Below are 25,880 nucleotides of genomic sequence, written 5' to 3'. Positions count from 1 at the left end.
AAACCACAATTCAATAAAACATAAAACACCTTTTTTTTTTTTAAGTATTTTGGGAGGAGAAACTATGGAACAACTTTTGACCGAGCTCCATTATTCTTTGAGCACTTGTGTTCTGGAATAAAGTACTCTAGGCTTCTCTTGCACTTTCCTTGTCCCAGCCTGGAATCAGCCATTTGTACAAGGAACACTGAATGGTACTTGGAAGCTAAGATTTGGATGCTAAGTATGCACATAGTTAGTAGATGCTGCTGCTCCACAGTTTTCTCGGTGGGTAAAGCCACCATCCTTCCTTCAGCAGACTACTTAGAAAATTTCACTTTCAAACTTTAGGCAGGCAATGTAAGTAGAATATTTAAGAAAGAGGCAAGATATGCTGTACGTGGGGAAAAAAATAAAAAGACCAGAGAAGTTGAACTTAGTTGAAATAGTTAATTCTGAGATTTCAGAGAGGGGAATCTATCCGAATCTATAGGATATTATTTGTTTAGTTCCTCATTAAAATATACATATGTATGTAAGTCACCAATCTCCCATCACTGCTATTGGCTTATTCCTCCACATGGATGCCCTTCCAACACAACTTTGCTCCAAGCTGGCTGAGACTTGGCCAAGACTCTTGATAAGCATAAAATACTACATTTAGCCAAATTAAGCAACTTAAGAAATTAGTAAGCTAATATTAAATGCTTTCATGTTTGTACTCACTTATCTTCCCTTACATTCCCTATCATTTATGTAACATGAAACCTCAAGTTGGCAAAGAATGGCTCAAGGTTGACTCCTTTACAGCTACTCATTACAAGACACCAGAATGTATAGACTTCTTAAAATGACAAGAAACAGATCTCACCTCCTGGTAGCCTGATTAAGTTAATTAAGATTACGTGACATTCTTCAGCAAAGAAAAATCTTGAGTCTGACTTCCTTAAGACATGTCATTTCAGCGCTAACTAAAACCATCCCTAGAACTCCAGGGACATACCTTTTAGAAGTTATCTGGTACTGCAGCCTGAGGTCAAGCATTCATGAAATGTTACATGTAAATTAGTTCCTCTTGCCCACCAGTAATCTACATTCAAAACTTTACAAGTGGTATTACTTTTGTTCTCTGACTCCTATTTCCATTATTTTCAACCTTATTTTCACATCTGAAAAAAAAAAAGTTCAGGTACATAAGCTTTCCTCCAAAGCACATTTATCTTACAAAACTCTCTGGTGATCACTAAAGCAACCTTGTGCTAATAAAGCTATAAAAATAAAGATTTAATACCTGACACATTATCAGGGTAAAGCATGGTGAGGTAGTTTCCTGATGGTGTTATGAATTTTGGATCTATCATCTCTTTTCCTTTGAAGAAATAGGTCTGTTGACAGCAAAATATCTAAACACAGCACACAAAGTCTCTAAAATTTAAATATAGATTTCAAAATACCCCAGTTACTCAAATAGTAACTACTTAAAGAAAAATATCCCAGTGCCATCATTTAGTAAAACTGCTACATACTATATATATAAAATCTATAATCTAAAATCTAATTGTGATACTACTAGGCAGGGTTGCTAAGTTACAAAGGCAACAGGTAGCAAAGACTGAAGCTTATTTATTTGATCCAAAACAGTCCATTAAGCAAAGATCAACTGTCACAGACTTTAAGTACTTAAGAAAATGCGATTCCCACAGTTGACCTTTGAGGAGCCATTCCCTGCTTCTCAAATTTCTTATATTTAAAGACCACAACTCAACCCTACAGTCCCAATTATAAAATTAGCCTCTGACTGATCATGGCTTAGAAGTCCTCTGGTGTAAGCAGCTCCCTGCCTTCCTCACCACCCCTGCCACAGCCTCTCCCACACGCCATTTCAGGAATCTTTTTCCTAAAATCTCTGAGAGAAAGTTATTCAGGTCCTCTTACACAGTTGAAAAGATCTCTAGACCTGCAAACACTGAGCTGGGTTCCTGCCCACGGTCTGCCATTCACTATCTAAAATGTCTTGGGGTAAGCAAGCCATTTCATTTCTCTAATGCCTGTTTTTTCATGCATAAGTAGGAAGTAACCAGATGACCTTAAAGGTCTCTTCCTGCTCTGAAGTTACAGAATTATGATTTCCAGTGAGGCTTACTATTTCAAGAAAGAATTCATTACATTTTTACACAGCTGCTATTGTTAAAAAGGACTTTCTAAATTCTGAAATACACCCATCTTCAATCCTAAAATTCTATTTCTCAAAATCTATGCTAAAAAGAAGACATGTCCACTGAAACAGTACTAGCACTGTTTGTGGTAGCAATTAAATTAGAAGGTCCATTAATAGAGAAATAGTATGGTATAATACTATGGTATACTATGCAGCAATTAAAAAGAATAAAGGAAATCATATACGAATAAAAAAGACTTCCAAAACACATTAAATGGAAAAAAATTGCAGAATTTGTACATTTTGATGCCATTTATGCAAAAAAAAAAAAACAAAAAAGCTATGAAGGTTTACACAGAGCTTTCAACAATGATGGAAATGTTCTGAACTTGCACAGTCCAGTATGTAGCCACCAACCACATTACTGATCTCTGAAATGTAGATATTGTGACTGAGAAACTGAATTTTAAATTTTATTTAATGTTAACTACTTTAAATTGCCATATGTGGCTAGTGGCTACTGTACTCCACAGCACAGGGGTAAAACAATCTACACTAGTAACAGTGGTTAGTTACCTCTGTAGACGATGGTAGGTGTGAACAAAGGCAAACTTTTGTTTCACCACCATTTTTTGAATTTTTAAATTATTACTTATACAAAAATAAAATTTAGAAGGAAAAAGGCTTGTCGATATTGAGCCAAAAATATGCCTATGAAGCAATATATATTAAAATTTAGTTTTCCTCTTTTGCTTCTGCCATACCTCAAAAAAATTAGGCAAGTACGGTAGTTTTCCTGAAAAACAGCCATTAGATTACGTTTCCTCGCCTTTCTCTCCCAAACTCTCCCCACTCCATAACCCCTTTTTTACAACTATAGAAACTCCTGCTACAAAAGACAGAGCAATACAATATAAAGGCTACTGATCCATTACCAGGAAAGGAAGGCATACTTTCTAAGAATGTCTTCCAGTGGGGGTGATGCATTTTGTTCTCTCTATGCAACAACCCTCCTTATCCTGTAAAAAAAATTGTCATAGCCCCCAAAGTCTTCTCTCCTCCAAGTTAAACTCCTCCAGCTCTTCTCTCCTCCAAGTTAAACTCCTCCAGCTCTCACCGGAAACAAGGCAGAAAGAACACTTTCACCACCACAGGAATCTCTTGCGGCTCAAAACAACAATAACTCAAGTCAAGATATAAACATTCCTTAAGACTTCTTACTGGTATGGCATATTCACTAAGGTTCAGTCCAGACTTCCTAAACACCTGGACATTCATGTGTTCATATTTACCGAGTTTTACTAAAAGACAGGGACTGCACTTGGGGGAGGGGACAGAGCCTCTGCCTTCGAAAGCCTTATCCCTTAAAGTTCTACTTAGATTGGTAAACACTGAAAAACCTCCATTTCAATTCATTCCGAACAGTCCAACTCACTTCATGCTGAACACTTGGGACCATGAGACTCAGAGAAATCTTTATTCAAGTTTCTAATATAAGGAATGGAAATCTACATAACGTCCAAATCCAACACAACAGGGAATATCCAATGAGTTAATTCCCAAATGTCCCTTAAGCCAAGTTTTCAACATTCCACAGCAAAATGTGAAAAACAACAATGTAGCAGACAGAATAAACTGTTCTGTATGGATTCTCTTTATTATGAGATCATGTCTTTCGTTCTTTTTTTTTGTATTAAAATATTCTCTACCTCATGAAATGACTGTTTAAATAAAAGGAGAAAGTAACCAGTTTTTGTTCTTGCTTTTTTTTAACCCGTCTTACTTGCCAAATAACAATACAGCAATCAAAGCTCTATACCAAATATTTGTTACTTTATTTGTCTATGTCAGCCACTCATTTCAAGAAGTCAGGAAAGTTTCTTCTGCCCTAAAATGCACCCCTGAACAACACAGGAGGTGATTACTCCTCCCATAAATATGCTGCCATAAGAGTTAAATCATTACATTTTGACACAAGAACAAGTTAAGCTTTCCAGCTTTTCTCCTATATTATTTACAAGAACATTAGCATCACAATAAAACATCCAAAAACACAAGATTATAAATACTCAAAAAGTCTAATCAAGTATACCGGTAACAGTAACAATAACAATACAAGTAGCCAAATTCTTAACTAGGTTATTTTCAGGCAGTCTTAAATATCATCCACACTGAAAAACGTGATTTATATTTATTTATTAAGCTCCAAAAAGGGAGTGGTGGGGGGGGAGAAGAGAGAAAATGAAGAAAAAATAACTTGCTAATAATGATACAAACCCTGTCACATAATTAAGTTTCTCACTAGCACTGACCAAATTGCAAATTTTACCTAGTAGTTTAAAGTGAGATAAAGCTCCCACAGGACATCCACCTCATCTCCACTCACCCATCGCCCAACACAAAATACATTTGTTCTTACCTCTTGACAATCTGTATGCTTTTATGCAAACGTTAACATGTAGTAAGGCAACACAACATAGCCATAAAAGTAAGAGTTTTTAAGTCAGACAAGCCTGAATTCCCAGATCTGCCCCAGTGTGTGACCTTGGACAAGTCATTCAGCATCTTCAAGCCCCGCCAAACTGTAAGCTCCGTTAAGAGCAAAGACCACTTCTGCCTGCCTTACTACTGTAGGCACATAGCACCGAAATATCAGTTTCTTCTTGCAAAAAGTTAAGGATGTTAACAATACTTATCTCACAGAGAGGATCAAATGAAATACCATGTATACAAAGCTCGGGCCCAGTCCCCGATCATAGTAAATGCTCGATAAAAGTTCACTGTTATTGACATCAACGAGCTGCTATCAAACCTTAAAGTACTGTTTGAACACTTTCAGATACTAATATACAAAGCCTTTATAAGTTAAACTGCTCGATTAAAAAAAGAAAAAGAAAAGAACCTACGAATAGTTTCTAAATCACCCGGCTGGAATCTAATACCAGATGAACCCTGAATTGTGCAACAAATCCAAGCTATTAAAAGACACTCATTCGACTCACAAGTTCTTCTACCTCAAAAGTAGGCCACAAGCATCCTCCCCATTGGCTTCCCGATCTCCCCTTCGGACGTCGCAGGCTGTCAGGAAGCCCCCTCCTCCGCGCTTAGGGGGAGGAGAGAGAAAACCTCCGAGGTGTGGGCCGGGTTGGGGGAAAGCGCGCATCCCAGCGCCTCCCGCCCAGACCCACCTTGAGCAGGATGGATGGCGGCAGCTGGTTGATGTCTGGGGTTTCAGGGGGTGGCTCCCTGTGACAGTCGCAGGGGTTTTCGGGGGGATCCTGACAGTCCGCGTCGCCACATTCATGCCGCTGGGCGGGCGAGGGGGCGGTGCCCCCCGCTTGGACGGCGTCCCCGCCGGCCTGTGGCGGGGTACCTTCGGCAGTTGGAGAGGAGGGCGGGGGACAGAGAGGCTGCGGTGGCTGCTCGGGGACCTGGCAGCAGCCGGCGTCGGGGGGCCGCGGCGGCGAGGCGCCTTCCCCCGCAGGCCCGCCACCGCCGCCACAGCCCCCACCTCCGCAGCGGGGCTGCTTACAGGGGGTGCAGGCAGGGACCCCGGCCCCCTTCCGCTTGCACACCATCTCCGGGGGCGTGGGGGGCTCGGCCAGCGGCGGCGGCCCTCGGAAGAGTTGCACGGCGGCGGGCGGCCCCAGGAAGCGCACGGGCCCCACGCTGGCCAAGAAGAGGCTCCGGCCCTGCTGCTCCCAGGCGGCGGCCGCGGCCAGCCCCAGTTCTTTGCAGCAGGAGGCGGGCGACGAGGCCGAGGCAGCGGCGGCGGCGGCGGCGGCGGCCGAAGATAGCAGGAAGCGGCGGGCGGCGGCGGCGCAGTCCTCGGCAGCCAGGGCCGCGTAGCGCCGCGCCAGGTGCTGCGAGGAGGCGGCCGCGGCGTAGGCCCCGTCCCGCGGCGGCGGCGGCGGCGGCGGCGGCGAGAACGGCGGCTCCTCCTCTGGGCCGGCGGGGGCGGGAGCGCCGGGGCTGTGCACGATGAAGCAGAGCATGCAGGGCCCGCGGAAAAAGCAGTCCCGGCTCCGGGGCGCCGCCGGCTGGGGGGGCGCCTTGGCCGGTGTCCGGCGGGGCAGCCTGAGGAGAAGGCGGCGGCGGCGGCACCAGCTGCAACAGCGAGGCCTCTTCTGGCTCGGGCGGTTACGCGGCTCCTTCGAGAGAAGGTGGCCCATATAGAAGGCCCCGTGGAGGGGACCGGGACGGGGAAGTAGGGAGGCCCGAAGAGGCGGGCTCCCGGCAGCGGGGCAGGAGCTCGCTGGCTCGGCCTCAGGCCCGCGGCAGGGTCGCCCTCTCTGAGCACACACACGGGCAACACGCGACGGTGGGGGGGGGGGGGGGCGTCAGCTGAGGGCCGCCCCGGAGCCCGACCGGGGCTACATGCTTTGCCCCGGGAAAGCCGGGAAAACGATGGGCGCGAGCTTTGGGAACGCGACGGAAGGAGCGAGCCTGCCGGCTAGGCGACCAGTCCAAGCCTGGCCCGCCAGCTTAGTCAGTCAGTGCAGCGGCCAGTGGAACGCTGGGTCCGGCTCGGACCATTTTAACTGCGGCGCAGCCGGCAGCGCGCGCGCCCGCGACACAGCTCGGAACCGCAGGCGCGCGCGGCCCTCGGGAGGGGCGGAGCTGGCGGCGGGAGCGCGCTCGGAGCGGTTCCGCGGGGACCGCCGCTGGGCAGGGACTATTGGGAAGAAGCGGCCCGGCGAGCGCGCGGGGCGAGTGGCGCGCGCCTCCTCCCTCACGTCCCCAAGGTTTAGCGGAGGCCGATGTGCCCACGCCCCTTCTCTAGGGCGGGAGGAGACGCTTCCGAGCCAGCTGTGTGACATCCGTTTGCACAGCCGCGCTGACGTTTGTCTGTAGGTGTAAGTTCAAGAACTGCCATTGGCCAGGAGTCGTTCTTCCGCCTCCCCACTCGGAGACTGAGGCCACTGAGGAGCAGTAAACAGGGTTCCGCCGGAAGGAACCTGGTTCCCTGTCTGCAGGTCGTTGGAGTAGCAGATGCGCGGCCCGCGGGCTATGCACACCTCTGTTCTTACGTGAGGACCTAATTGGATGTCCAGCGTCGCTGTTTCTCCACTTGTTCTAATGCTTGTTGCTTGTGGCAGACTACTGACTTTCCGTAACTTTATTTAAAAATGAAAGCCTATATCAAATTGCCTATATACACCAGAAAGATAAAATTGCTTCACTCAATGAGTCATCCAACATCCCAAGATACAAGCTATAGACTGCTTTATCTGCAGCCTCGGAGTCTCATCGATCCATCATACACGTATAAGTGATTGTGCAGTGCCTGCTCTATGATAAACGGTTTTAGAAGGCTCTTGATATTCCAGATGAGAAAGTGGAAATGGGCTTCACAGCAACCCTTTTGAAGGTTTGATTATAATGAGGCCAGAGAAAGGGAAATAACTAGAGTTGGTACCTGGTATTGAGAGGTTGTCCTTCAATGAGGGAGAAATTGGAAGAGGCTTAAATACTGAAGAGAACGAGTCAGTATAAAGGACATGAAGAAATGAGAAAACAGTCTCTTTTCCATTAAGTGGAGCCTGATCACCAGAGCTATGAGTTTTAGAACTCATTTTCCCAAATAATAACAGCATTAGAAGTAAGTGTTATAAATTGCAATTTAGAGACAAGTATAGCACTTAATGATTTTGTTAGTGAAAAAAAGCAAAGCAGCCTAAACAACCAGGAGCTGGACTGGAGCTTTTACCTTTACTAAAATTCTCAGCTAGGTTTGACTGTTCTGTTGAACGTTCTCTCACAGAATATCAACATCAGACATGGCCGCAATGTGACAGCATGGTAGTTAAACAAAAACCCCTCCAAGATCGTGTCTGAACACCGCAAATAAAAAGAACATTCTTCAAACCACAAAAATGACCTAACATTCTAACATAAAAGACTTCTGTTTGTGAACACTTACAACCTTAGCTTTTCTCCATTGTTCCTACCCTCTAGGTAACAATTTTTAAGATACCCAAACATAGAATTACATGTTTCCTAAGAGCATCAATCCAAAGCAAAGCTTTGAACCTTCCCAGAATCACCTAGTGTTAAGCTGGAGGAAGGAAAAACAAGGACATGCAAACAGAACAGAGAGATACCATAGAAGGAGAACAGACCAGACCCCAAGGTCCGTGCCTTATATGGAAAGGGTACAGCTCTTCCTGAATTCCATCCTTCTGATGTGCCAACTAAGACCCGGATGTCATCCTCCTCCCTCTTGGAAGGAAAAAAGTTTCTAGTTGTCTAGTATGACACCTTTAGCCAATCGTATCTCTCCACACCCCCTAGGATAGCTTGCCCACTCCTCCCCCTCCTAACCCCTTATAAGCGCCCACCTCCCTGACCAGGTGTGACTTCCCCGGCCTGTGATAGCCAGACCTGGGAACATCACCCCGGAATTGTGCTCAAATAAACTGCCTGGCCCTTTGTTGCCTCTCATCGCCTGCTTATTTCAGCTAGAATTTATCTTACACCTAACACAAAGGCAATCCTACAATAAGTCTTACACAACACCTTCTTCCTGAGACTACAGTTCTCGTGGTGTGCTTTCTGCCTTCTGTGACAAGTCAAACACAACTTGGTTTGACTATGGATGTGTTCCTGCTGGTCATTGGCTAAAGGGCATTAACATTTGTTACAATTTAGATAGATGTCATCATCTATCTAAAATGATTTGTGACACCTTAAACTTAGTGCTGTATGTCAATTTATCTCAATAAAACTAAAAATTTTTTTAATTACTCTCTTACTCTTTCCTCTCACCCTGTTTTTACTTTCTTTATACCTCATTATCACAAGTTTATTTTGTCATTTGTTTACTTTTAGTGTCTTCCATTAGAATGTAAGCTTCATGAAGACAGGGATTTTGCTCAGTTTTTAGGAACAGAATTTGGCAACTGTATAAAATATGGAGTAGGAAGAGGCTCTTAACAGCAAAACTAGTTACACTGTTCAGTCAATACAGAGGCCTTAAAAAGTGTGAATAAGGCAATCATAGTGGGGATAATGCTATAAGGATGGGATTAAGATACATTCTTTTATGTGGGGTTTTAGGATTTAGTAATTTATGAATTAGAAAGAAGGGGATGATAGGGTGGGAATGAAAAACCCCAAATAACAACTCACATACTTATGTGATTTATTTCAATGTATAACATTGTGGTGAAATAATGGATTCTGTGCTACAAAATAGTTTCATATTTGAGTAAGATTCAGACCTGGGGTAAACGTGCTATTACGTAGATTCACACTGAAAGCCAGTACATAAATTTAAATTTGAAAACAATTTAAAGGAAAATATATTTTTAAATTGGAATAAAATTGATATACAATATTATAAATTTGATTTCAGATGTAGAACATAGTGACTCAATAAATATACACATTACTAGATGTTTGCCATGGCAAGTTAGTTATCTCAATACCATATTACCATTCCAAGATATTACAATATTGGTTGCATTCTATGTGTTGTAACTATGAAACGATGTGTTCCATTCCTATCACTAACTTCTTTTACAATTTACACTTTGTACCTCTTTATCCCTTACCTATTTCACCCAGGTCCCCACCTTCCTCCCTATGGTAACCAAATCTGTAGTAAATAATCATGGATCTATTTCTTTTTTGTTTGTTTAGATTCCACATGTAAGTGAAACTATATGGTATTTGTCTTTGTCTTACTTATTTCATTTAGCAGGACACCCTCTAGGTCCATCCATGTCGTAACAAATGGCAAGATTTCATTCATTTTATGGCTAATATATTCCATTGTGTATATGTACCACATCTTCTTTATCCATCCATTTACCAATGGGCATTTGGATTGCTTCCATATCTTTGTTATTGTAAATAATGCTGCAAATAAACATGAGGAAAAGCCTTTTCTTTCTTCTTTGCTAACATAGAATATACTCACTTTGAAATTCATATTTTCCTTTAAAAAGACCCATGTATAAAAGACTCTAATGCTTGCAGTTGGGTGGCAATAGTTGTTAGAAGTAAATAGCTAAAATATCCTACAGCAGCAGTGATATAAGTAGAACAGTTAATTAGCCATTGATCCCACTGATTGTAGTGTGAGGGATGACCTAGAAGGACACTCTGGGAAGCAGAAAACATTGTTTGATGCATCCAGAAATCATGTAACATCCAGGTATTCAATAAATTTAATTCTGTATTGAATTGTGTTTTTACTGAAATACTCAGTCAAAGATAATAGAGAAAACAAGGTTTCAGGGAATTCCTTCAGGAGGATGATTTGTACTCTCAAATAGTTTGTTTAAGACACAATATAAAAGTTCAGCTGCTGCCTGGATTGTTTTTCCCTCAGCTCTTCTCATGAGTGACTCACACTCATCTTCCTGGTCTCGACCCAGATACCAGCTCCTGTCACAAGAAATCTTCCTTAGTTACGCTGCTACACCACCCCATTCACCTCCTTCACAGCAGCCACCGCAGTCTGCAGTCGTATTCCAGTAATTGACTATCGCCTGCATCAGGATTAAGACCTACTTTATTTACTCTTGAATCACCAGCACCTGTAGTCCCTAATCTATTGCATTTTAAAAGATTATCCTGGATGGGCCTTATGTAATCAGTGAACTCTTTAAAAGAAGGTCTAGAAGTCAAGAGTCCAGGAAAACTCCAGGAGATTCAAAGCAGCAGCAGTCTGCTGTTGGCCTTGAAGACACAAACTCCCACATTGTGGAGAGCACTCTGTGGCAGAAAAGAGGAGGCCTCTAGGAACTCATAGCAGCTCCTGGCAGATGGCCAGAAAGGGGGCTGGTCCTCAGTCCTACAGAATTCTGAATTCTGCCAACATGCATAAGCTTGTTAGAAGGCCCGGAACTACAGGAGACAGCACTGCCCCACTGAAGCCTTGATTTCTACCCTCTGAGAACCTGAACAGAGAATCCAGTTGAGCCCACGCCAGGATTTCTGGTATACCCAACTATGAAATAGTAAATAGGTGTTATTTTAAATCATCACATTTGTTGTTCAGTAATAGAAAATCTATTCGACCACGAAACACAATCCGTAGAAACCAAGTGTAAGGTAGTTTAATGAGGAGAAAGCAAAACAATCGATTATTCATAACCCTCCAAATAGAAATTCAAGCCCGTGAAAGGAAACAATTAACCAGGAGTTAATACAGAAAATTCATTGCTCTCCCATTTTTACAGAAATTAATGTGATAATTGAGGCAAAGGTAATTTATTTTACTTTATTTCTGCTTAAGATTCACATATTTATCTTTTCCTACACTTATGTTAATACAACACAAAGATGTTCTACCATTTATATTCCCTCAATTCTGTGCTAACTATATTCTATATTATAATTGATTTTTCTTGTTTTCAACAGGTAAAATAGGGCCTTTAGAAGAAAGAATCAAGTTACATGTGTCTCCCTAGCCAATTTCATGTTTTTCTCCAAAGTTTATAGAGTGTGGGTTTCTTATTATGCAGTTTTAAAAGTTACATACTTGCTCACAATAAACAGATAATTTTAATTACTTTTAGTGTCTCAAAAATGGCAAGCCACAGTTCTTCATGTTGACAGTTTGTTTCACTACTGGTTTGACTACCAGTAGGTTGCCTCTTCCTAACTATTCCCTATATAAAATGGGTTTTCTCTCCCATTCTGGAGATAAAACAATCATAAGCAGGATCTACAAACTGAAGAGACTGAAAGAGCCATTCAAGTTACATGTCTAATCTTCCTGGAACAGGTTGGAGAACAGAAAAGGGAGTAACTCTCCCATCTCTGATCTGAGACTGCTGGCTTTATTAATCCCTGGATTACAGGACTTTTCTGCCTTATGTTGCCTCCTTAGCCAAGTGATTAGACATTGTTCCTTGTTACTCAGGAAGTGGATGATCCTCCTTGGATATAGAAAGGGATGATAAAGTACTTTTTAAAGTTATTTTTCCTCTACAAAATAGAAATAATCATAGCTAAATATGAAAGCAATGGAAGAAATAATTTGGAAATCTATGTTCTTTAACCTCATAAATTACATAAATTTCCTCAACTTTTTGGAAGGACACTCTTATCAGTACCACCTGTATTATCTTGAGTGGTCTCTGAGTTTCAATTCTGTTCTACCTGCATTTTAATTATACACTACTGTTTGTTTAGCATGTCTAACTTAGTTGGTTATGTGTGTCTTCATTTATGCCTATAGTCTGTACTGATACAAATGCATCAACTCTGAGTTCCATTATTTCTCACCGGTTACATGTTAAGACAAGGGTATTGGGATTAAACATTATATAGTCTATAACCCAATTGTTGAAGCAAATATAAACATAATCTCCTCTAAATTTGGTTGTTTCACAACACTTGTTATTAGGAGTCACCTCTCCCACCCCAGCTGAAAAATGGGAAAGGGTAAAATTTGGAAATTCGGGTCTTTTGCACCCTCTGGGGCAACTGATCCAAAAATCTTAAGAGCCACTGTTACATGAAGTATCTTGTTCTTTGTGACTTTTTCCATTTCACCACTTCCTTAGATATTCCTTTCAGTCTTAGTTTGGAACCCTAAGTATGTGTCAGTGCATGACCTCAGGGACAAATATATATGAGGAGTCAGGGCTTCCCAATTCCTATTGTTTTGCCAATGATTTTCGCTAACAAATCATTACATTTCCTCCTACTATCTTCCATATTTCTAAAGCTGACATCCCTGAACATTAATGAATCAGATCTGATTTAAATAATTTGATTATTAACTGGATTACAAATCAAAGGTAGTCTCTGCTTATTTACCAACAGGTTCTACAACCGCAGGTAGCAATAGGGGCCGTCTCTGTCTCCATGTGCTGTGGATTTAGAGGAACTCTATTTATAAAATGAATGCAGTTGTTTTCCACGTCTACAGTGAAAGGAGAAATAATATTCTCCCCATCAACAACACTCCACACATCATTATTAAAAAGAAAAAAATGAAAGAAGGAAATTTACTTTGGAGTTTTAAGGACACAGAATCTTCACTAAAAAGATGTGTGAAGCATATAGCCATTGGAAAGTGACAAGAATCTATAAAGGACTGCAATAAAATGTTTTTTCAAAAGGAACTTCAGTGCTAAGGGAAATTAACCCTAAAACCTATATAAATTGTATTGCCTATTTCGTAACTTATCGTCTATTTATATTACCACCCTCACTCCAGAAATGTCTCATCTCTGACTATTACTTATTATTCTAGACTATATCCCAACAATATTGAGATATGCTTTATAGTCTCTTCTCAAAGATGTAGTTTTAGAGAAAAGACTATGAAGAAAATTAATAATCCTTTTGAGGCATATTATAGGGAATATTTGCTAACATCAAATTAGAAAATCAACACTAAATAGAAACTTTGAAGAGTGGTTTAATGGAGGAATAATACTTTCTAAAATAAAACATGAGCATGAAACACTTTTTGTGGGAAGTCATCATTTTTCAGATTGCTTGAGGTATATAGGTATGTGTGTGTGTATAAGAGAAAAAGAGAGATAAACCTCCTCATTGGGTATGCTACCATCGATAATAATTTTAAAGAAATACCAAACAAATCCTAACTTTAACTGATCCTCTTCCTTTGATAGAAAAATTCCAATGCACAGAAGCAAGTAAAAAATTTCAGATTGGAAAATTTCTGACAGCCTTCTGATTAGACTGAGACAGGCATCAGGGCTTGGTTTACAATCTCACCCAAAGAAAGATTGAGAGGAGAAAACCAAAAAAAAAAGACAACAGATAAAAGACTTCAATGTTTTCGTGGGGTAGGGTATTTCTAATAACTCCCCAATTTCTTTTGAAATAGTCCAGAAACTATTCTTTCATGTCCCTGAAACATAGGCCTATAGTATTCATTAAAGTAATTCAAATGAAACTCATTATAAGCGACCATGACAAACCTATACAATGGATAAAATGAAAAAGATTGACAAGGATATGGAAAAACTAAAACTCATATACTGATGGTAGAAATGCAGAATGGTACAACCACTTTGGAAAACACATTGCCTATTTCTTAGAAAATTGAACACACACTTGCCAGATGACCTAGCAATCTCAGTCCTAGGTGTTTACCAAAGAGACATGAAATGTGAAAGGGTAGCTCGCCGCGACCCTCCTTACCCAGAATGACTCAGGAGACACGGGCCCACGCAGGAGATTTTATTATCTGAAGGAGAGTGGCTGCCCTAGAGGGGGGTGGGGGGAGAGAGAGAGAGAGAGGGAGCAGCAGAGAGAGCAGCAGGACAGGGAGAGCAGAGAGCAGAGAGAGAGAGACAGAGAGAGGGAGAGAGGGCAGGGGGACAGAGAGACAGAGACAAAGAGAGAGAGAGCAGCGAGACAGACAGAGACAGAGAGACAGAGGGCAGCAGCATGGTGCAGAGCGTGGTGCCTTTTATTGTGGCGGATCCGCTCAGCCTGTTGCCTTGGGGGAGGGTCAGGATGTTTAGAGATAAGGCAGGGTAAACCCAGTCAAGCCCCAGGCAAAATTCTCACTGGTTTATGTGCTTGGGACCATGGGGGTAAATGGAGGATAAATTACTATATTCTTACATTCCTCCCTTTTCTGTTTTATAAGTGGTAGAGGATTTGGGAAGGGGTGAAGGTCAGTCTTCAGTAACTGCTTCCTGCTGATTAGGGGGCGATGAAGTTCATTTTTGTATTGATGGGGGGGCGGTCCTCAGATGAGCCCTTGGTCTGCAGGGGCGATGGCATTTTCCAGGTTCAATAAGGATCATCGTTTTTGGAGAGGGGTTGGTAATCCTGTAATATAAGCTGGTTAAACGTTTGGTTAGAAATTTTTGCATTTGGGCTGATTGCTATGTTTACATAGGGTGGCTGAATTAATAGCATTTTTTGGAACGTATGTGTAGGCAGCAAAGCAACCTGTAGGGCAAAGGGAATCCTTGATGGTGCAATCTTTTGGACAGTCTGAAAGTGAAGAAAGGGCTGGCATTGGGAAGATAGGTGTGGTGAGAGAGTAAGTGTTGAGACCAGAGTTAATAATCCTGAAGCATGATGCATGGCAGTTGTAAGGGAGGTCTTAGGACTCTGTGCTGGCAGAAACTTCTTCAGTGATGAATGGAAGTGGAGATAAGCAGTGCGAAATGTGGAGAGTAAGAGGTCCCATCAGGGTGGAGGAGTAGGAACCTGTGGGAGATTTGGTGGGAGGGGAATAAGCTGAGACAAACGGCTTAAGGTGGGAGTTGTGTATCTAATGGGGAAGACCCTGGAGTTTAACTGCAGTTGGCGTGGAAAGGATTACTGTGTGTGGTCTTTGCCATTTGGGAGTTAGGGATAGTGTTGCTTGGTGTTTGGAATGGGCATGGTTTGGAGAAGTTTTTTCCTGTCTTTGGTAATGGCCTTGTAGCGTGGAGAGAGCTGAACTCCCAGGTATGTGACCTGAGTGGCAGACAGCTGAACTTTGGAGGGTGAGACCAGATAGCCGTGTTCTGAGAGAAAGTTTTAAACGAGAATAGTATCCTATTGACAGGTTTGTAGGGAGGGACTTTACTGGAAGAGATTATCTACATATTGAAGGAGGGTGGAGCTCGAGAGAGTAAGGGATTTGAGGTCTTGTGTTAGAGCCTGTCAAAAAAGATGGGAACTCTCTCTAAAGCCTTGGGGAAGGACTTGTTAAGTGTTCTCTGAATATTAAAAATTAACTTAACATAAGGAATTTCCTGCCTTGATTTTTCTCTGGGATACCGGCATCTTGGTCTGGGAGCATATCAGAAGGCTGCCTGCTCAGCTCCCAAAGTGGGCTGAGGTATTGTCTATTTGCTAAAGAATCCTTACTTTTACTATGCCGTCTACAGCTGGGTCTGCATGCTAAATTAGTTGCTCAGTTTGCAAAATTACCTCATCAGATTTGAAGGAGGAAAGACAGCACATAGGCTGGACCTTTTAGTATGCTAAAGTGAATCTTATACACGATTACAAATGATTAGCATAATAAAACATGTGCTACTCTTCTTTATCTGGGGAACATTAACTGATCTCACTGAAGAATGATTCTAGAGCTTAATGTTCAACATAGTTTTAGTAGGGGGGGGTTCCTAGCATGTAGTTTTACATTGCTCTGACTGCAAATATCCTGCCTTGCTTTCTCCAGAGGCTCTCACCTTATTCTGTCTAAGCCTATGTCCCTGTCTCATTCTCCCCTCTACAGATAGAGACTCTAGCTGCTGCTAGGGAAAAGGGGCGACTACCGCTCTGGCTGCTTCATGCTGAGAGGGGGCGCAGTAAAGGGTTCAGCTAGGTCTCCTCACTGGTCAGTTGAGAGGGCCTCGGAAGGTTGGCACTTCTATTCTGGGTTTCATTTCTATTACTATTTGCAGTTTTGTGGCTTCTAGGCAAGATAGAACAAATTGTTATTAGGTTAAGTAGCAACATCTGGAGTTGGATTTTCCATTCTGGAAGGACAAACTTGACGAGATTAAGAATGCATGGCTGGGGGGCGGGGCGGAAGATGGCGGCGTGAGTAGAGCAGCGGAAATCTCCTCCCAAAACAACATATATCTATGAAAATATAACAAAGACAACCCTTCCTAGAATAAAGACCAGAGGACACAGGACAATATCCAGACCACATCCACACCTGAGAGAACCCAGCGCCTCGCGAAGGGGGTAAGATACAAGCCCCGGCCCCGCGGGAGCCGGGCGCCCCTCCCCCCAGCTCCCGGCGGGAGAAGAGCAGGCGGAGCGGGAGGGAGACGGAGCCCAGGGCTGCCGAACACCCAGCCCCAGCCATCCGGGCCAGAGTGCAGGGCCCTCGATACTGGGAAAACAGGGCAGCAAGAACAGTGAGCAGGCACTGGAGGCTGGGCGACAGAGGACATAAGAAAAGCGCGCGACCATTTTTTTTTTTTTTTTTGCTTTTTTGCTGCTTTGTTTTGGCGAGTGCTTTTTGGAAGTCTTAAAGGGACAGGGACCCCAATATTAGGGAAACAGGGCAGAAAGACCGGTGAGCAGAGGCCTGAGGCTGGCACCGGAGAATAAAGAAAAACGAACGACCACCTTTTCTTTTTTTAATTAAAAAAATTTTTTTTCCTGTTTTTTTTTTGTGGTCGTTGTTTTGTTTTGGCGGGTGCTTTTTGGAAGTCTTAAAGGGGCAGGGCGGGCCACTTAATCCAGAGGTAGGGAATCCGGGATCTCTGGGCACCCTAACCCCTGGGCTGCAGGGAGCAGGGAGGCCCCTTACAGAGATAAATAGCCTCCCAGCAGCTCCTGCTCCAACGCGACTCCACCATTTTGGAGTAGCTGCCCGAGCCAGGCCACGCCCACAGCAACAGCGGAGATTAACTCCATAGCAGCCGGGCAGGAAGCAGAAACCCTGTCTGCGCGCAGCTGCGCAGCACAAGCCACTAGAGGCCGCTGTTCTCCCAGGAGAGGAGGGCCACAAACCAACAAGAAAGGAAGTCCTTCCAGCCGTCACACGTCCCAGTTCTGCAGACTATTTCTATCACCATGAAAAGGCAAAGCTACAGGCAGACAAAGATCACAGAGACAACACCAGAGAAGGAGACAGACCTAACCAGTCTTCCTGACAAAGAATTCAAAATAAGAATCATAAACATGCTGACAGAGATGCAGAGAAATACGCAAGAAAAATGGGATGAAGTCTGGAAAGAGATCACAGATGCCAGAAAGGAGATCGCAGAAATGAAACAAACTCTGGAAGGGTTTATAAGCAGAATGGATAGAATGCAAGAGGCCATTGATGGAATTGAAATCAGAGAACAGGAACGCATGGAAGCTGACATAGAGAGAGACAAAAGGATCTCCAGGAATGAAACAATATTAAGAGAACTGTGTGACCAATCTAAAAGGAGCAATATCAGTATTATAGGGGTCCCAGAAGAAGAAGAGAGAGGCAAAGAGATGGAAAGTATCTTAGAAGAAATAATTGCTGAAAACTTCCCCACACTGGGGGAGGAAGTAATCAAACAGACCACGGAAATACACAGAACCCCCAACAGAAAGGATCCAAGAAGGGCAACACCAAGACACATAATAATTAAAATGGCAAAGATCAAGGACAAGGAAAGAGTGTTAAAGGCAGCTAGAGAGAAAAAGGTCACCTATAAAGGGAAACCCATCAGGCTAACGTCAGATTTCTCAACAGAAACCCTACAGGCCAGAAGAGAATGGCATGATATATTTAATACAATGAAACAGAAGGGCCTTGAACCAAGGATACTGTATCCAGCACGACTATCATTCAAATATGACGGTGGGATTAAACAATTCCCAGACAAACAAAAGCTGAGGGAATTTGCTTTCCACAAACCACCTCTACAGAACATCTTACAGGGAATGCTCTAGATGGGAGCACTCCTAGAAAGAGCACAGCACAAAACACCCAACATATGAAGAATCGAGGAGGAGGAACAAGAAGGGAGAGAAGAAAAGAATCTCCAGACAGTGTATATAACAGCTCAATAAGCGAGCTAAGTTAGGCAGTAAGATACTAAAGAGGCTAACCTTGAACCTTTGGTAACCACGAATTTAAAGCCTGCAATGGCAATAAGTACATATCTTTCAATAGTCACCCTAAATGTTAATGGGTTGAATGCACCAATCAAAAGACACAGAGTAACAGAATGGATAAAAAAGCAAGACCCATCTATATGCTGCTTACAAGAAACTCACCTCAAACCCAAAGACATGTACAGACTAAAAGTCAAGGGATGGAAAAACATATTTCAAGCAAACAACAGTGAGAAGAAAGCAGGGGTTGCAGTACTAATATCAGACAAAATAGACTTCAAAACAAAGAAAGTAACAAGAGATAAAGAAGGACACTACATAATGATAAAGGGCTCAGTCAAACAAGAGGATATAACCATTCTAAATATATATGCACCCAACACAGGAGCACCAGCATATGTGAAACAAATACTAACAGAACTAAAGGGGGATATAGACTGCAATGCATTCATTCTAGGAGACTTCAACACACCACTCACCCCAATGGATAGATCCACTGGGCAGAAAATAAGTAAGGACACGGAAGCACTGAACAACACAGTAGAGCAGATGGACCTAATAGACATCTATAGAACTCTACATCCAAAAGCATCGGGATATACATTCTTCTCAAGTGCACATGGAACATTCTCCAGAATAGACCACATACTAGGCCACAAAAAGAGCCTCAGAAAATTCCAAAAGATTGAAATCCTACCAACCAACTTTTCAGACCACAAAGGCATAAAACTAGAAATAAACTGTACAAAGAAAGCAAAGAGGCTCACAAACACATGGAGGCTTAACAACACGCTCCTAAATAATCAATGGATCAATGACCAAATCAAAATGGAGATCCAGCAATATATGGAAACAAATGACAACAACAACACTAAGCCCCAACTTCTGTGGGACACAGCAAAAGCAGTCTTAAGAGGAAAGTATATAGCAATCCAAGCATATTTAAAAAAGGAAGAGCAATCCCAAATGAATGGTCTAATGTCACAATTATCGAAATTGGAAAAAGAAGAACAGATGAGGCCTAAGGTCAGCAGAAGGAGGGACATAATAAAGATCAGAGAAGAAATAAATAAAATTGAGAAGAATAAAACAATAGCAAAAATCAATGAAACCAAGAGCTGGTTCTTCGAGAAAATAAACAAAATAGATAAGCCTCTAGCCAGACTTATTAAGAAGAAAAGAGAGTCAACACAAATCAACAGTATCAGAAACGAGAAAGGAAAAATCACGACGGACCCCACGGAAATGCAAAGAATTATTGGAGAATACTATGAAAACCTATATGCTAACAAGCTGGGAAACCTAGGAGAAATGGACAACTTCCTAGAAAAATATAACCTTCCAAGATTGACCCAGGAAGAAACAGAAAATCTAAACAGACCAATTACCAGCAACGAAATTGAAGAGGTAATCAAAAAACTACCAAAGAACAAAACCCCCGGGCCAGATGGATTTACCTCGGAATTTTATCAGACATACACGGAAGACATAATACCCATTCTCCTTAAAGTTTTCCAAAAAATAGAGGAGGAGGGGATACTCCCAAACTCATTCTATGAAGCTAACATCACCCTAATACCAAAACCAGGCAAAGACGCCACCAAAAAAGAAAACTACAGACCAATATCCCTGATGAACGTAGATGCAAAAATACTCAACAAAATATTAGCAAACCAAATTCAAAAATACATCAAAAGGATCATACACCATGACCAAGTGGGATTCATCCCAGGGATGCAAGGATGGTACAACATTCGAAAGTCCATCAACATCATCCACCACATCAACAAAAAGAAAGACAAAAACCACATGATCATCTCCATAGATGCTGAAAAAGCATTTGACAAAGTTCAACATCCATTCATGTTAAAAACTCTCAGCAAAATGGGAATAGAGGGCAAGTACCTCAACATAATAAAGGCCATCTATGATAAACCCACAGCCAACATTATATTGAACAGCGAGAAGCTGAAAGCATTTCCTCTGAGATCGGGAACTAGACAGGGATGCCCACTCTCTCCACTGTTATTTAACATAGTACTGGAGGTCCTAGCCACGGCAATCAGACAAAATAAAGAAATACAAGGAATCCAGATTGGTAAAGAAGAAGTTAAACTGTCACTATTTGCAGATGACATGATACTGTACATAAAAAACCCTAAAGACTCCACCCCAAAACTACTAGAACTGATATCGGAATACAGCAAAGTTGCAGGATACAAAATCAACACACAGAAATCTGTGCCTTTCCTATATACTAACAATGAACCAACAGAGAGAGAAATCAGGAAAACAACTCCATTCACAATTGCATCAAAAAAAATAAAATACCTAGGAATAAACCTAACCAAAGAAGTGAAAGACTTATACTCTGAAAACTACAAGTCACTCTTAAGAGAAATTAAAGGGGACACTAACAGATGGAAACTCATCCCATGCTCGTGGCTAGGAAGAATTAATATCGTTAAAATGGCCATCGTGCCCAAAGCAATATACAGATTTGATGCAATCCCTATGAAACTACCAGCAACATTCTTCAATGAACTGGAACAAATAATTCAAAAATCCATATGGAAACACCAAAGACCCCGAATAGCCAAAGCAATCCTGAGAAAGAAGAATAAAGTAGGGGGGATCTCACTCCCCAACTTCAAGCTCTACTATAAAGCCATAGTAATCAAGACAATTTGGTACTGGCACAAGAGCAGAGCCACAGACCAATGGAACAGACTAGAGAATCCAGACATTAACCCAGACATATATGGTCAATTAATATTTGATAAAGGAGCCATGGACATACAATGGCGAAATGACAGTCTCTTCAACAGGTGGTGCTGGCAAAACTGGACAGCTACATGTAGGAGAATGAAACTGGACCATTGTCTAACCCCATATACAAAAGTAAACTCAAAATGGATCAAAGACCTGAATGTAAGTCATGAAACCATTAAACTCCTGGAAGAAAACATAGGCGAAAACCTCTTAGACATAAACATGAGTGACCTCTTCTTGAACATATCTCCCCGGGCAAGGAAAACAACAGCAAAAATGAGTAAGTGGGACTATATTAAGCTGAAAAGCTTCTGAACAGCAAAAGACACCATCAATAGAACAAGAAGGATCCCTACAGAATGGGAGAATATATTTGAAAATGACACATCCGATAAAGGCTTGACGTCCAGAATATATAAGGAGCTCTCACGCCTCAACAAACAAAAAACAAATAACCCAATTAAAAAATGGGCAGAGGAACTGAACAGACAGTTCTCCAAAAAAGAAATACAGATGGCCAACAGACACATGAAAAGATGCTCCACATCGCTAATTATCAGAGAAATGCAAATTAAAACTACAATGAGGTATCACCTCACACCAGTAAGGATGGCTGCCATCCAAAAGACAAACAACAACAAATGTTGGCGAGGCTGTGGAGAAAGGGGAACCCTCCTACACTGCTGGTGGGAATGTAAGTTAGTTCAACCATTGTGGAAAGCAGTATGGAGGTACATCAAAATGCTCAAAACAGACTTACCATTTGACCCAGGAATTGCACTCCTAGGAATTTACCCTAAGAATGCAGCAATCAAGTTTGAGAAAGACAGATGCACCCCTATGTTTATTGCAGCACTATTTACAATAGCCAAGAATTGGAAGCAACCTAAATGTCCATCAATAGATGAATGGATAAAGAAGAGGTGGTACATATACACAATGGAATACTACTCAGCCATAAGAAAAGGGCAAATCCAATCATTTGCAACAACATGGATGGAGATGGAGGGTATTATGCTCAGTGAAACAAGCCAAGTGGAGAAAGAGAAATACCAAATGATTTCACTCATCTGTGGAATATAAAAACAAAGGAAAAACTGAAGGAACAAAACAGCAGCAGAATCACAGAACTCAAGAATGGACTAACAGGTACCAAAGGGAAAGGGACTGGGGAGGATGGGTGGGTAGGGAGGGATAAGGGGGGGAGAAGTAGGGGGGTATTAAGATTAACATACATGGGGGGGTAGGAGAAAAGGGAGGGCTGTACAACACAGAGAAGGCAAGTAGTGATTCTACATCATTTTGCTATGCTGATGGACAGTGACTGTAAAGGGGTTTATAGGGGAGACCTGGTATAGGGGAGAGCCTAGTAAACATGATATTCGTCATGTAAGTGTAGATTAGTGATACCAAAAACAAAGCAAAAAAAAAAAAAGGGCAGTTCCTGTGTGGTAACCTCCAACGAGTTCTACACAAGGGTATAAAGGGCATATAAAAGTGTAGGCAACGGGTCTGTTTGTGTTTATGCAGAGGATCAAAGCCTAATTGGGCTACCCCGAAAATGAACTAAGATACGATATGAAAAAGAACTTCCAACATCTGCACTCTCTGGAAGACTCATGCCAGAAGATGATCATCAAAAAACCCCAAAAAAGTACCACGCACTGCTACAGCTGTAGATGCACTCATCCCACCAGTTCCTGGACTTGCCATGGGAATGAGGAAGGAGATATCTAAGCTGGCCTGTGCATACAGTAAAACAGCAAATTTGACTTGATCTATACTGTTGGAACTCAACCAAGAATTTGGAGAAGTGCAAATTGTAGCGCTCCAAAGTCTTACAACTACAGACTATTTACTGTTAAAAGAACATAAGGGATGTGAACATTCCCCAGGAATGGGTTGTTTTAATTTGTCTGATTTCTCTCAGACTGTTCAAGTTCAGTTGGACAATATCCACCATATCATACATAAGTTTTCTCAAATGCCTAAGGTACCTTAATGGTTTTCTTGGTTTCACTGGAGATGGCTGGTAATTATAGATATGCTTTGGTTATGCAACTATACTCCTATTATGTTAATGTGTGTGTGCAATTTAAGGAGTAGCTTAAAACCTATATATGCTGAAGTTACTCTACAAGAACATATGTCAAAGAAATAATCAATCTTCCCATGTTTTCTTCCGTCTGCTACTTCTATAGCTTTTCTTCTTCCTTCCTAATTACAACCCTTAAATAGAATTCGTGCCTCATATCAAATTTACCGAGTATCATAACTCCTCCAAGTGGTAAAGATACCTCAAGACAAATGCTGGGCATAGAAGCCACAGGGCATAAATATGCAAAGAAGTAAAAAGCTAACCTTTTCAAACAATAAGGCTTCCCTCTCACTTACCAACTTCACATTTCCCTGTATGGCCCCGGAAGATGACTGGTTAGCCAGAGACGGGTAAGATTCCTCAAGGGAGGAGCAACCTAAGACAGGCACAGTCGCAGGGGAGCCATCAGGTGAGAAATTGGGGATCAACAGAGGTGAGGCTTAGAACCTCACCCCCCCTGTTCTGAGAGAAATCTTCTGCATACGTGGATGTTTTATTGCCCTGGTCTAGCTTGGATTAACACATAGTCTACAGGCACACACCTGATCATCTACATTTTCTCTCTTACAACACTAAACTATGATTTCTACCTTTATCTTTTATCTACCTACCACTTCAGCATTTTATTAAAAATAGTAATAATAAAGAGAGAAATGTGGTATCCACATATAAATCAAGTATAAAAACCAAATGAGTATTCATATTTGAACTGACTGTTTAGAGTTCATAATGCATGAGCAAAACCGAAAGTTTCTGTGATGACTCCCCTTGTACTGTTCACTATGTAACTTATTCATTATGTAAGAATTTGTTCTACATGTAAGAACTTGTTTGTTATGCCTCAGAAGATTGGAGACTGACGAAAATTAGGCTTGGGGTGGATTAATGATTGTGCATTGAGCATTGACTCCCCTATACAGAATTTTATTGTCGTTAACAACCATTTGATCAATAAATATGAGAGATGCCCTCACAAAAAAAAAAAAAAAAAAAAAGGACAGACTTCCAATGGTAAAATAAATAAGTAACCGGGATGTAATGTATAGCATAAGGAATATAGTCAAGATATTGTAACAGCTTGGTAGGGTGATAGCTGGAACCTAGAATTATGTATATAAATGTTCTACCACTGTGTTGTACACTTGAAACTAATGTAATGTAATACTGTGCATCAACTACCCTTCAATAAAAAATAATTATTAATTAAAAAAAAAAGGAAAGCGGGAAAAAAAAAAATTAACAGTTGGCTTGATTATTTGCATAAGTGCAGCAAGAAGAGTAATTGATTACATGGGATCTTTTAAATGTGCTTTGCTGGAACTTTTTGTAAGGAATTTCAGATTGAACTTTTAAGGGCTTCTTGAGGCCAGAAAGCTAAGCCAGACTTGCCATCAGGTTGTGCCTGCATTACCTGTAGATTTGGGTGAATTCCTCTCTTGAGGTTCCTGCACCTGCCAGGAAGTGACCTTCCTCATTCACCTGGGAAGGCTGCTGGGAACTCTGTAAGCAAGGTACCAGGCCAGTTCTTCTAAGGGGCTTTGTTGGCTTTATAAAGTCAATCTTAGTTCCTTAAAGCTGTCTGTTTATATCTGAGTTTACACACGTGTCTCTCAGGTATGACATTCCAGTCAAAGCCTTGGTAATATAACCAGTGTTTTTAATTGGTCCTCTTACAAGGAAAGCAGATTCTTATTGAACTTGTGCAAATGAACATACTGCCATGAAATATAAAAATAGTCACTGAGAGTTTTTAAATTCTGGAGGGATCAGGTAGAGAGAAAGATAAAGTTTCAATTCTGCTTATAAAGGCAGTCATTTACTAAACTGTTGTCAGCTTAAGAGAAAAAGCTTAAAACACTTTATCAACATTTGAAACAAAAAGCCACCAAATCATCTTCCTTAGTTACTAAATCCTATGTAACTAATACCTGTTCTGCTGAAATCTAGTTTTTTACTAGTTTAGGAGTAATAAAACAGTGACTATAGATGACAAAAGACTTACAAATGACAATGGTTAAAGATCTGATGAGAGCTTACTGTAAGACAGTTGTCATAAGGAAATTTGGATATTTCTGTAACACAAAACATTCAGTAACAAAGTTTAGCATCATTCTCTGTGATAGTGCCTTCCAGGTAATTAAGCAGGTAATTATATATCAGATATATTAGCCAAATTAGCCAAATATTTTCTCCAATGAGAAAAAATTCCTCTGACATGTTCCAGGGGCCCTCTGGAAAATATCAGAGTGAACTAGAGATAAAAAGCACTTTTTTGAATTTGATTTTCGGAAGCTGTTAAAAGTTTTAAGGCACTTGCTTAAATAGTTACTCACATTAGACAAAGCTACACTTCACTTTAAGCATTTT

The 25,880-nt window shown here is 41.5% G+C and overlaps 1 protein-coding gene across 6 annotated transcripts in view; it reads right to left on the bottom strand.

Moving 5' to 3' along the window:
- FBXL17 (F-box and leucine rich repeat protein 17) overlaps positions 1–6,438 on the bottom strand; it is a 602,098-nt gene extending 595,660 nt beyond the window's left edge. For all 6 annotated transcript variants that reach the window (XM_036886821.2, XM_057492799.1, XM_057492802.1 and 3 more), the window contains exon 1: positions 5,326–6,438. In XM_036886821.2, the coding sequence (XP_036742716.2) occupies positions 5,326–6,309 (984 nt within the window). In that variant the 5' untranslated portion in view covers positions 6,310–6,438. The remainder of the gene's footprint in view (positions 1–5,325) is intronic.
- Between the last annotated feature and the right edge of the window lie 19,442 nt (positions 6,439–25,880).

This window comes from Manis pentadactyla, chromosome 2, assembly GCF_030020395.1.
Source record: "Manis pentadactyla isolate mManPen7 chromosome 2, mManPen7.hap1, whole genome shotgun sequence".
Taxonomy (NCBI): domain Eukaryota; kingdom Metazoa; phylum Chordata; class Mammalia; order Pholidota; family Manidae; genus Manis; species Manis pentadactyla.
The sequence above is the reverse complement of the archived record's forward strand: the minus strand, read 5'-3'. Positions and strand labels throughout refer to the sequence as shown.